Source organism: Vipera berus, assembly GCF_964194415.1.
Source record: "Vipera berus genome assembly, chromosome: 6".
Taxonomy (NCBI): domain Eukaryota; kingdom Metazoa; phylum Chordata; class Lepidosauria; order Squamata; family Viperidae; genus Vipera; species Vipera berus.
In genome coordinates, this window is record NC_138208.1 from 58600311 (window position 1) to 58612734 (window position 12424).

Consider the following 12424-nt stretch of genomic DNA (forward strand, 5'->3'; position numbering starts at 1 on the left):
GGGAAATGGAAAGGAAATGTCAATTCAGGTCTGCATGATGGCACACATGCCAATTTATTTTGTGAGTTAAGAGTATACAGTAGGTGAGGTAAAAATTGAAGCAGGATAGAGATAGCACCTACCTGACCTTATATTGAGTCAGAGACTATACATTCTGCAAGTGCTCTGGATTCTTGAGGTCTGTCCTCACTTGCACAAGATGGATGGCTCATGTTAAAAATCCTTAATCTCATTGTTGACATGCTGCTTTATTTATCAGCAAATGTTTCATGAAGATACAATAATTCCCTTCAGCTGGGAGAAAGTAAGTTGAGATAAGAGGGCCTTTTCTCCTTCCATTGAAGCCTGGAGGAGTAAAGGTCCTAAAGTAGAGTTCACTGTTATCAGTTTGCACAAAAATGGAGATCTGGATGTCTGAATAATGGCTTGGATGAAAAGATATTCAAGTCCTGGGTATCTTTTTCTCTTGATTAGACATTTAAATTGGTATTCCTAGTTAAAGCTTGCATATACTGTTAAACAGGGATGATGCTTCTAAAAAATGGTAATATCCAGAACATTCTGGAGATCTTTAACCTTTCTAGGTGTCTGCATGTAAGTATGGAATGAACTTTTATAGGATCTGTCTGCTCATTATTTATATAACTGTGATAACCCTAATAGTCTAAGATAAAAAACATTTTTCCCAACTTGGTGTACTGTTAGTTTTCATGCTGGTGCTGTATCACATTCCTGACATGAATTGAATATAAAGAAAGGATATCTGAAAAAACACAACCCGAATTCAGATAAATTACTAAATAATTGTTCAAAACATCAGAGAACAATTCACTCATGAATCTGGAGAATATGACAGGCAGGTAAGTACACCACAGGGCATTACTATGCATTCAAATTTGTTACCTCAGCTGTCGAAAGCTGATAAATATCCATGTTCCCCTTTCATTCAAATGGCTTTGTAAGCTCTTTCATTTTAATGAAAATGCATCTATATGAGAAGGAGTGGCAGAATGCGGGAGCAGAGTTAAAAGAGGGATCAACATAGAATCCCTACTAACCACAAGCAAACTACATCCAATCTCTCTTGAATTCCATTGACCTTTATTTAACCCCGAGCAGGTATTAACTGTTAGTTGAGAAGATTCTTGTGTATAGGCATGATTAGCAATAAATCAGTTTAACTGGGCCTTCATGTGTGGACCTTATCTTTTGCACTTGGCAGCATCCTTTCTGAGGTGATCCAGCAAAAAATGGTGGCTAATGAGCCCTAATAATCACAGAGTTTAGAAGTCCATCATGAATAGTTCTCATAGAAAAATAATCTTTTTAATAAAAAATGTACAGGTGCAAGAAAGAAAAATATTTTTTCAGACTGATACAGAAATTATTTTAAAGTAGCTAATTTCTGAATAGTCATAGAATATTGTCTTTTGAGTGGGATACGGGGATCCAAGTACACACATCACACCCGCTCAATATATGTATCCAGATGCAAACCTTGTGTTCTGAGCAGAAATGCTGGAAGAACAGAGAAGGCTCAGGGCCTTCTTTTTCATTCTAACAATCTGCTTTATATTTCTGGGCTCCTGGCTGCCATTTGGCAGAATTTATTTATTTATTTATTTAATTTAATTTGTATACCGCCCTTCTCCCGAAGGACTCAGGGCAATAAATACCAAAAATACCAAAATACAAAAATTAAAAACAGATTAAACCATAGTGCCCAAATACAATAAATAAATTACTTAAAAACAATAATTAAAAGCCCAAACCCATCAGACCAGGCTGGCTTGTTCAAACAAATAGGTTTTTAGATCACGTCGGAAGGAGCGAAGGTCGGGAGCCATCCGGAGCTCAACCGGTAAACGGTTCCAAAGGTCAGGCGCACCCACAGAGAACGCCCTCCCCCTGGGGGCCATCAGTCGGCATTCTCTGACCGGTGGCACCCCGAGGAGGCCCTCTCTGTGGGAGCGCACTGGGTGGAGGGAAGTTGACGCCGGCCGCAGGTGCTCCCTAAGGTACTCCGGACCCGTGCCATGTAGGGCTTTATAGGTCATTACCAGCAGAATGAGAACCAAACAACCTTGATTAAAATTTCTGAAAAGAAAACCACATGATTTCTCTGGGTTTCTCAACAACCTTGCTTCAGACAGCTAGGTTCACACGGCCATTTGTAGACATGTTTGGCTATTGGGAAGTACACATTTTTCTGGAGACTGTTCCCAATGCAATCAATCTTTCCAATTGCTCACAACTGAATTGATGGATGAGGTTACAGGGACACCTCCTGTGGTGGGCTTCCTAAGCAGTCTCCAAGACCCACAAGTATTAAGCCAGAGGATCTAGTATTAAAAAAATTGTGTATAATATCAGATTTGTATTAAAAGGAGCTTCCAAAGCCATGATTCTCGAGATGTGTTCCCCTGCTTAATGGGAAACAGCAATTCTTGGTGCCAAAACAAAACACAAGAAAAACAAATAGTTTAAAAGATGTCCAAACAATAATCTATATCACCTGGGTTTCATTTCAGAAGGGCAAACACATTGCAGTTTTCTTCATCACCCAAACTAAAATTCCTGGAAATATTTAAAACCTGAACAAGTAAGATAAGGAACACTTAATAAAGCTATGATGGTAGACGGTTTCATACTGAACAGCAATTTCTATGCTTCTAAAATTTACCTATGAAAAGCATGTTAAGAAATATGTATTTTGAAATAGCACTGGCTAGAGCACAGGTCTGCAACCCGCGGCTCCGGAGCCGCATGCGGCTCTTTCAGCTGTCTCCTGCGGCTCCCGGTCCTCTGCCATGTGCAGTCCCCCCCAAAAAAAAGTGGGACTAAAAAAGTTCAACCAATCAATTCAAATATGCAGGGTAGGTGCATATCTTGCCTTGGCTCCACTCTTCAGTCAAACCCTGTTCTGCGCATGCACGCATGTACGCGCATGTGCACACATTTTTTGCGGCTCCCAGTTTTTTCCTTTTGTGAGGGAACCGGTTCCGAGTGGCTCTTTCACGGTTTCAGGTTGCTGACCCCTGGGCTAGAGGCATGACTAAAAGCATGGAAAAGAACAATTAGCAACAATGTTTAGATAGCTTTTCATTAACCTGTATGTTTTTTTAGTGAACAAATATGATTATATTTGGGAGATACTGCAATATTCATGCTCTCATTTTATCTAATGTATCTTGGGCAATGTACTAGAAACCCATAGCTGTTCATAAATTAAACAACATAAGAATCTTGTCTTGGGACATAATCTCCAAATCATTAGCCAGCCTGTAAAATTTTCAGATTGCAGAAGTTCTTTCTCAAGATTGGATAGAGATTTGAAGATTATTTTTAATAGAGTTTTCTATAGGAAACAATTACTCTTTCGGAAATAAAAAGTTGGAAAGTCCTTTGATATCAGATTTGTCTATGCTTCACTTATTGATACAGTTTATGAAGAATAATATATAATATTCCCACACTCTAGATTCTGTTTGGGAGTTATCACTACAGTATACTGAAGCAGTGAAGCTAGAGAAAACAGTTACATATCATCTTTGCTGCAACAAAATAAAAACTCCAGGAAACTATCAAAAAGCAAAATGGTTCAATTTGGAATCAAAGTTTAAAAAACTAAAGAAATCATTGCTATGTCTTTTAAAAATGACTTTAAAATGCAGAGATGATAAATCTTGTGATATCTTAATAATCCACACATGGTTTTTGGTAGAGACATTTCTGCACAAGGAAAGATCTGGGAACATTTTGTTATAAAAATAAACATCCTCTAGGTGAGATGGGCACCATACAAGTCAAATAAATAAATAAAATACTTAGAATTTAGAATATTCTGTACATTTTAACAAGAGCATTTGCATACAATAGTTTTGACTTTTTCAGTGACCAATCACCACTGGGTTCTTAATGTCTGCCAATCTACCATCACCACATTCACCTTATTAAACCCCAAATCCTCATACACTCTCACTGTGGGTGAACAAGGGAGCAAACTCTATAGCTCTCACCACTGACTAGGTTACCATTGCACTTCTCTACTCTTAGGTGCTTCTGCTTGCTTCCCTCCATTCCACATAATCCACTCTAGCTACAGCTAAAGTCTTTCCCCATCTAGTTCCAGGTTTTTGTGGGTTTTTTGATGCTACATAAAGGTCTTTGGACACACATTGACATAAGATAGCAAAGATGGTATATGACCCTGTCCCCTTCAGTCCTCCTTGCCACAGGGGCAAGATGGCTGCTGCTCAGAATGATTGGCTCCATGGCAGCTGTAAAACTCAGGTCAGCCTCCAACTGAACTATCAGTCTGAATGCTCTTCTGCTGCCACTCACATTTGGCACCTGGGTCCCCAGGTCTTCTGTAACACTTCCCTGGGTCATCACCACTCCTGCAGCTGAGCAGGACATCACAGCTACCCAGTCCTTAAAAGATGTCAGTTGCAGCCAAGTCATTATTGCCACTGCAGCCAGATCAAAGATTTTCACTGGCTCCACTGCAGCCAAAATACAGCTAAACTCCATGAGATGATTGGTGGAGTCTCTACTTAGTGTTAAGCAGTGCTTTTTTTGTCATACAACCCGCCTTGCCTACCCTACAAGGTTCCATCCAAAAAAAGGTGCCGGAACTCCGTTCTGAGCGTTCTATGAGAAAAAAAAGCCATGGTGTTAAGCATCTACTCTCCTGAACTACATACTGATTGGTTATGTTGTTGAGCTATTACTATGCCAGCAGTTTCTCAATCAGTTTGATCCCCACCATCTTGTCTGGCCTTGGTGCCTTTCTTGGTTGCAGATGCATCTGATTCTGCCCAATCATTCTGGAACCCCTCAATATTGTTATCCTGGACTCACTAATCCATAACTGTGGCTCTATGGAAAGCTATCTAAGCAGTAGTTGCAACAAAGAGAAATTAACCCTGTCCTGCCAGAGCAACAAATGTTCCCTCCAATAGCTGCTGGAGCCTCTCTCCATGTCTGCCAGTGGTACAAACAGAGGTTGAGACCATCTATACCTACACAAGTGACTAGACTGCTCCTACAACATGCTTCAGCCACAAACTGTTTTCCTTGTTACTTTCTGGGGGGAGGCTTCGTGGTATCCATAGCAGAACATCCAGATTCAACCATAGTTTCATTCCATACAGCATTAACCTTGTGAACTCTCAGGCTTCTTCCTTCCATTATATATTCAAGATGGACAGTATTTAATATTTTATTGTATGTATATGTAAGGGTGTGGGTCTATACATATGTTGTATGTAGTATGTTTTAGGTGTGTGTCATGTTTCACTTTGAGAGCGGGCAACTAAATTTCATTTTTGATGTGTGCCATTATGTCCACAGTAAAAAAATGACAATAAAGATTATCTTATCTTATCTAACTCCCTTAGGCTGACATTATCTCTATTTTAAATGAAATTCGATGGTGAAAAAAGTAAGGTTCTACATTTAGGCAGGAAAAATCAAATGCACAGGTATAGTATAGGTGGTATGTTGCTCAATAGTAGTAACTGTGAGAGGGATCTCGGAGTCCTAGTGGACAATCACTTAAATATGAGCCAGCAGTGTGCTGCAGCTGCCAAAAAAGCCAACACAGTGCTAGGCTGCATTAACAGAGGGATAGAATCAAGATCACGTGAAGTATTAATACCACTTTATAATGCCTTGGTAAGGCCACACCTGGAATACTGCATCCAGTTTTGGTCACCACGATGTAAAAAAGATGTTGAGACTCTAGAAAATGTACAGAGAAGAGCAACAAAGATGATTAGGGGATTGGAGGCTAAAACATATAAGGAATGGCTGCTGGAATTGGGTATGTCTAATTTAATGAAGAGAAGGACGAGAAGAATACGAGAGCAGTGTTCTAATATCTCAGGGGTTGCCACAAAGAGGAAGTCAAGCTATTCTCCAAAGCACCTGAAGGCAGGACAAGAAGGAACTGATGGAAATTAATCAAGGAGAGAAGCAACCTAGAACTAAGGAGAAACTTCCTGACAGTTAGAACAATTAACCAGTGGAACAACCTGCCTCCAGAAGTGGTGAATGCTCCAACACTGGAAGTTTTTAAGAAGAGACTGGACAGCCATTTGTCTGAAGTGGTATAGGGTTTCCTGCCTGAGCAGGGGGTTGGACTAGATGACCTCCAAGGTCCCTTCCAACTTCTACTTCTTCTTCTTCTTCTTCTTCTTCTTCTTCTTCTTCTTCTTCTTCTTCTTCTTCTTCTTCTTCTTCTTCTTCTTCTTCTTCTTCTTCTTCTTCTTCTTCTTCTTCTTATTATTATTATTATTATTATTATCCTGTTATGAAAAAGAAAGTTCCTTTTGAGCAGGTCAGATCATTGCTGTACTATTTTTCCAGGGAGCTAAAAAAATCTGAACAAGAATTTGCAAGGACAGCCAAGGGGTTAATATAGATTTTATTTACAAAAATGCAACATTTCCATCCAAGAAGTAATGGGTAGAGAGATCTAACCTAGAAATAAGGATACATTTTCTGACAGTGAGAACAATCAATGGAATAGTTTGCCTCCCAGAGTGCTCCATCTCTGGAGGTTTTCAAAAAGAGATTGGACAATCATTTGACAGGAATGATATAAGGTTTCCTGCCTTGAGCAGGGTGTTGGACTAGGAGACCTCCAAGGTCCCTTCAGCCCTATGATTTTATGTTTATATATTCATATATAAAATGAGTTGTTTTAGTCTCCCTAGAGACTAAAATGGACAATGTGAAATTTGAGTGGGCCACGAACAAGGAGTATATATCGGAGGTGGTGACCCTTTGAGAGCTGTATGCAATGAAATTTCATTTTGATGTATGCTGATTGGTGTACATTCAAAGTGACAATAAAGTTACCATTATCATTATATTTGCACTACAGTTTTTTTTTCAATGGCATTAGTGTCATTCCATTTGAAAAGGTATTTGTGATCCAGGTCAAAAAGACTGTGGCATCACACATTCATTCATTCATTCATTCATTCATTCATTCATTCATTCATTCATTCATTCATTTATTTATTTATTTTTGGGACTTATATGCCACCCTATCTCCTGAAGGACTCAGGGCGGCTAACAACAATAAAATACAATAATACAAAAGTTAAAAAGAAATTAAATTAATAGCCCCAGTAGAATAAATTAAAATTAAAATTAAGTTAAAAATTAAAAACATAATTAAAATCCCTGTCAGTCCTGGTCAGCCTGATGGAAAAGGAGTGTTTTGAGGCCGCAGCGAAAGGACGGGAGATCCGGGGCCATCTGAAGCTCAAGGGGAAGTTGGTTCCATAGGGCTGGCGCTCCCACAGAGAAGGCCCTCCCCTTGGGGGTCGCCAGCCGACATTGTCTAGCCAACAGCACCCTGAGGAAGCCCTCTCTGTGTGAGCACACTGGCTTGTTTCAGATCACTGTCAGCCTTCTGTAGGCTGCAGCGGTTCTTAGCTGGAGCCAAAGTTCATTTTGGTTGCAAATCAAAATTGTGTTGAATATTGAGGCATTAATGTTTATATATCTGGGACTACAAATATTGACAGTGCTCTATCTGCAGAATCGAAAATCGAAGAGGTGCACCATAATTTCTTTAGAGAAAAGACAAGCAACGCATTCCAGTCATAGAAAAACATCCTGATCCTGAATATAAGCGGAAACTCTGTGTATCCTGATTGCAAAGCTCGTTTTCATTCTCCGATCCTTGGGCTGTTGGCTAGGGACCAAAGCAACTTGAAAGGCGCTTCCTCTGAAGACGCCCGCTAATGCCCCTCCCTCCCACGACTGAAACACAAGTAACCTTTCCAGCCAATTCCGCCCCCCCTCCCCGCGATTAAAATACAACTCTCCTCAGCTTCCCAAATGGGAACTGTAGTCCCAGTATATCAAGGAGAGAAGCATTCTGTTTGGTCTGGTTTCTTTCTGTCGGAAAGCAAAATAAAATAATTAGATCGTGGAGAAAAAAAACAGCAAAACACTTGTCGACTCTCGTCCCTTCCAGTGCCTCAAAGCTGTCTCTTTCGAAGAAAAGGAACTTACAAACTGAAATCCTTTGACTGAAACTTTTGATTTACGGTATTAGAGCTGGGCAGGGGGGGGAAGGAGGAGAAGTCCTGCCGCCAAACTATGCGCCAACTGAATATTAATTATCTCCCAGAAGTCGCAGTTCCAATATTAGCAAAGTTTGGCTTATCTCTTTAGTGTCCTAGCCGGAAAGGATACTATAAAGAATTGGTACCCAGCAGTTTAGGGAAACCTGAAGTGGATCACTTGCATTCTGTCATATGATCCAGCCAGTTAGAAAAACAAAATGTCTTACTCTGATCACTTAAGGCGCTCTCAGCTGTGAAATATATACAGTTGCAAAGCTAATTACAAACGCAAACTGTCGGCTTTTCTCCTCACCTACGTAATTTTCGTGCAAGTACGCTAAAGATCATTAACACCTTAATGCTTCTGTCTGCAAAACTACACTTCCCAGGAGGCAGAAGAGTCGGGCGCATGCGCGTCTCCTGTCGCCAGCATGGCTACGGTGCTGTCACGGGCGCTGAAGCTGCCAGGTAGGGGTCTTGACTTGCAGCGCGCCAAACGCTGGTGGGAAACGGGGAGTGGGCAGGATGAGGATGACAACTCTGGAGTATACAGGGCCGGGGCGTTTTAGACTCAAATTTCTCAGTTTCAGAGAGCATCCGGGTCCCATCTGGAGAATAGTCCCACCAACCTCCTCCCCGCTTATATCCGGGTCCCAGCAGATGCCCTTTATCTCTGACTATGATAGAGAAAAAGAAAGATGAATGGGTTGAAAGAATAAGGATAATTATTATAGGAGTAGAGAGACGAATGAGATAAATCTTGGCTATCTTTGTTAAGCGTTTGTGGATGCACAATACAGGTGCACAGACGACCCAGTTCTTTTGTGGGGAGGAAGGGTTAAACGTTGCTGACCTTCATGGCAAGAGAAACTGAGGCAGTGCTGGTCCCAGGAAAAGTGATGGGGTGAAGCTTTGAGATAGAGGAATGAACAGGCATTGTTTTACTGTTGCAACAGAGATGGAAAATAGGTCTGCCTGTTTGTGCAGTCTTTGTTCCTAAGAGCAGTTTGGATCAATGTATTGCTAGCCAGCATTTTTGCAAATATTTACATTTCACTAGGAATAACTTGTTTTGGAAGTTAAGAAATTATTTGAGAACTCCACAGATGGTGATAATGGGAGCGAGATACTTTTTGGCTATTATACTATGTTGCAGTCATCTTCAGCTTCATTCATGGAATTTTCAGGGGGTTTAACGCTTTTGGGTTTGGAATACTTTGTTTTGTTTCTTAGCAGAAAAGGGGAGAATAAATAATACAATTCTTGTTTATTGGATGTGGTAGCAGCTGTCCATTTGTAATCTGCCCAGCTGTTAGGTGAAAGTGCTGGGAAGGTTGTGGTTAAGTTAACTGGGTTTTTGTCATCTCTTTAATTATAGTTATATCTCTTGAAGTTTAAAGTCTTATTTTAAAGATTTCATGGTTGAGTGAGGTTGCACATCAATCTGTGTACCAAGGTCAATGAATAATAACTTTCTTGTACAGCTTGGCTTATCTTCTATTGGGCTACTCTTAACCTTAAGAGTTAAGTCATTTAAGGGAGATGGATGTTACAGGAATATGATGAAAAAACATGTTTGGTTGGTTTTTTTACATTTTAATAGGTTTAAAGGCTGTAACCTTGTGTAAAGATGCAGAGAAACATATTTAGAGAGAATTGAACAGTGAGAACTGTGAGCTGTGCTCTCTTCAGTGAATTGGGAAATTCTGGAAAATTAATTGGAAAAATTCCAGTTAAATGCAGATTGAATGAGTGTGTTATGGCACATAATTTGATTTGGTGAGTTAAGAGCTGGAAAAATTCGGACAGAAATGAGAAAGTACATCTAAGAAGCTTTTTCTTTTGATAGTTAACATCTTGCTATTAGGTAAAAAATTGGAATATTCATTTAACTTCTTGTTATAACTAGCATAACTAAATCAACTATCTTACATCAATGTAAAGAGAACAAGTTTGATGTCATAATTAAAAGCAGGATAGAAACTGAGAGACCAAATTCTAGTCCTGCTTTAGGCATGAAGCCAGCTGGATGACCTTTCTGCCACACACAGAAAACACACACACACACACACATACACACACAAACAACTGGGAAGGAGACAATAGCAATCTCTTCTTAAATCAAGGAAACTCCAGGAACCTGTCTGAGCAGGTGCGAGGAATTAAGGTTGACTTAATGGCAAAAAAAAAAAGTTGAGTAAACCTTGTCCTCTTTTATGCTGGAATTGGATTAATAATGGTGGGCTGCAGATTCTGCATTTCCTTTATCTTATTTACTCTGGCATAGATCTGCAAATTCCCAGGAAGAGAAAATCCTGGAGAATTGAGGTAATGCACTTCTGATTGGGAATTCTCTCAGCTGCCTTGGTCATTAGAAAAGTAATCCCTTTTTAAAGCATTTTTTTCTCCTTTTTATCAAATACAGCCTTTTCTCTGTAATTATTATTATTCTTTTTAGAATGCAGTCATGTAGTGTCTATCCCATATTTTCCCTTTTTTCTCCAGGCACTGAGAATATTTAGCTCCAATTGGGTTTGTGTAGTATGTTTAAAAGGGACGCGGTGGCTCAGTGGGTTAGGGCGCTGAGCTTGTCGATCAGAAGGTTGGCAGTTTGGCGGGTCGAATCCTGAGTGCTGTGTAGCAGAGTGAGCGCCTGTTACTCGTCCCAGCTTCTGCCAACCTAGCAGTTCGAAAGCACGTAAAAATGCAAGTAGAAAAATAGGGACCACTACAGTGGGAAGGTAACAGTGTTCCATGAGCCTTTGGCATCTAGTCATGCTGGCCACATGATCACGGAGACATCCTCGGACAAGCGCTGGCTCTTCGGCTTTGAAACGGAGATGAGCACCGTCCCCTAGAGTTGGAAACAACTAGCACGCATGTGCGGGGGAACCTTTACCTTTTTAGTATGTTTTACTTTTCACTTGAGATTTGATTAGCACAGATTTTGTTACCGACATTTAAAAATGTATTTTAAATCTTACTGCAAAAAAGTAAAGAATTTGTGGGAAATGAGGTAGTAGATAAATGGGATAAAATTGAAAACACACAGTGTCCATAACATTTTTCAAAGCAGTGGAAATGTGACAGTTCCATAGCTGCCACATGAGTTTCAAAATATTCATGAATCAAAGCAAAGTAGTGAGGCTCCTTCTGCCACAATATCTTAGTTCTCAAGTTAACTTAATCTTTCTTGGTAATAAAGAGGATGCCCAAAGAGGGATATTTGTTTTGCATTAGGCTAACTTTTCACTTAATTTTGTTGTAATTAAAAGGATATTTAAGCACAATTTCAGATGATGAGCCTGGTAGGCCAGCGAGTGTCATGGAGCCCATCGGCACATGTAGGTGCTGATTTTAGGATCCAGGATTTATAAATTATTTTTATATGGGTTTATGTGGGTTATGTGAGTGGTGGCTTAGTGATTAAAATGCTGGGCTTGTTGAGTGGAAAGCCTGCAGCCCAGGTTTGAGACCTGACTGTGACGCAATGGGGAGAGCTCCCATCCTTGCCCCAGTTCTTAGCAGTTCAAAAGCATACAAATGCAAGTAGATAAATAGGTATTATTTTGGTGAGAAGGTAACAGTGCCCTGTGATGTCATGCTGGCCACATGACCACGGAAATCTCTTTGGAGAACACTGGTTCAATGGCCTTGAAACGGAGATGAGTACCACCCCCTCTATAGTCAGCAACAACTAGTTGAGTAATCCACAGGTACTCTTTTTTTTAACTTGTCAATTATTTGCTTTGCCTATCCAAAGCAGGCAGAAGAAATTGACAATTTAGTCTTTTGGTAAAATTGATATGATTGAGCGTGTGTGAGATTCTTTTCAAAAAGTATAGTAATTGAAGGCCTGTTTCTTGCAATAGTAAACCATGTTAGTTATGGTTCATGGAACCTTAAAGTGTGATCTCAAGCATATTTATGGGAAATAAATTCTACTGTTATACATGCTTACTTTCAGGTAAGTATGCATTGATAATAGTTTAAAATTCCTTTCTATTTGAGCTATAAAGTCAAAATGATTTGTTAACCCCTTTTGTATTTTGAACGTTCTTGGAATACTGTGAAAAGTGTTGCTGTGATAACACTAAACAAATATTTTGCTTCCTGAACACATTTATAGATTTTTGGCTATTAATCATGAAAATAACTTGCAATTTAAAGTATCACATATCGTTTTATAGAAACCATCTGTTTTTACACAATGGCAACATACAACTTTCAGTACCTATTGGTTGTGCTGCACATAGGAAAGAAATATATGTGGAACTGTTGTTGAAGCACATCCAGTACACCTAGTACAGGGGTCGGCAACCTGAAACAGCAAA

The 12424-nt window shown here is 39.8% G+C and overlaps 1 protein-coding gene across 1 annotated transcript in view; it reads left to right on the forward strand.

Annotated features, from left to right (window-relative positions):
* Positions 1 to 8239: 8239 nt before the first annotated feature.
* The window catches only part of FAM234B (family with sequence similarity 234 member B), a 29829-nt gene continuing 25644 nt past the window's right edge, over positions 8240 to 12424 (forward strand). The window contains exon 1 of the mRNA XM_081330429.1: positions 8240 to 8558. Within this exon, the coding sequence (XP_081186555.1) occupies positions 8522 to 8558 (37 nt within the window). The 5' untranslated portion in view covers positions 8240 to 8521. The remainder of the gene's footprint in view (positions 8559 to 12424) is intronic.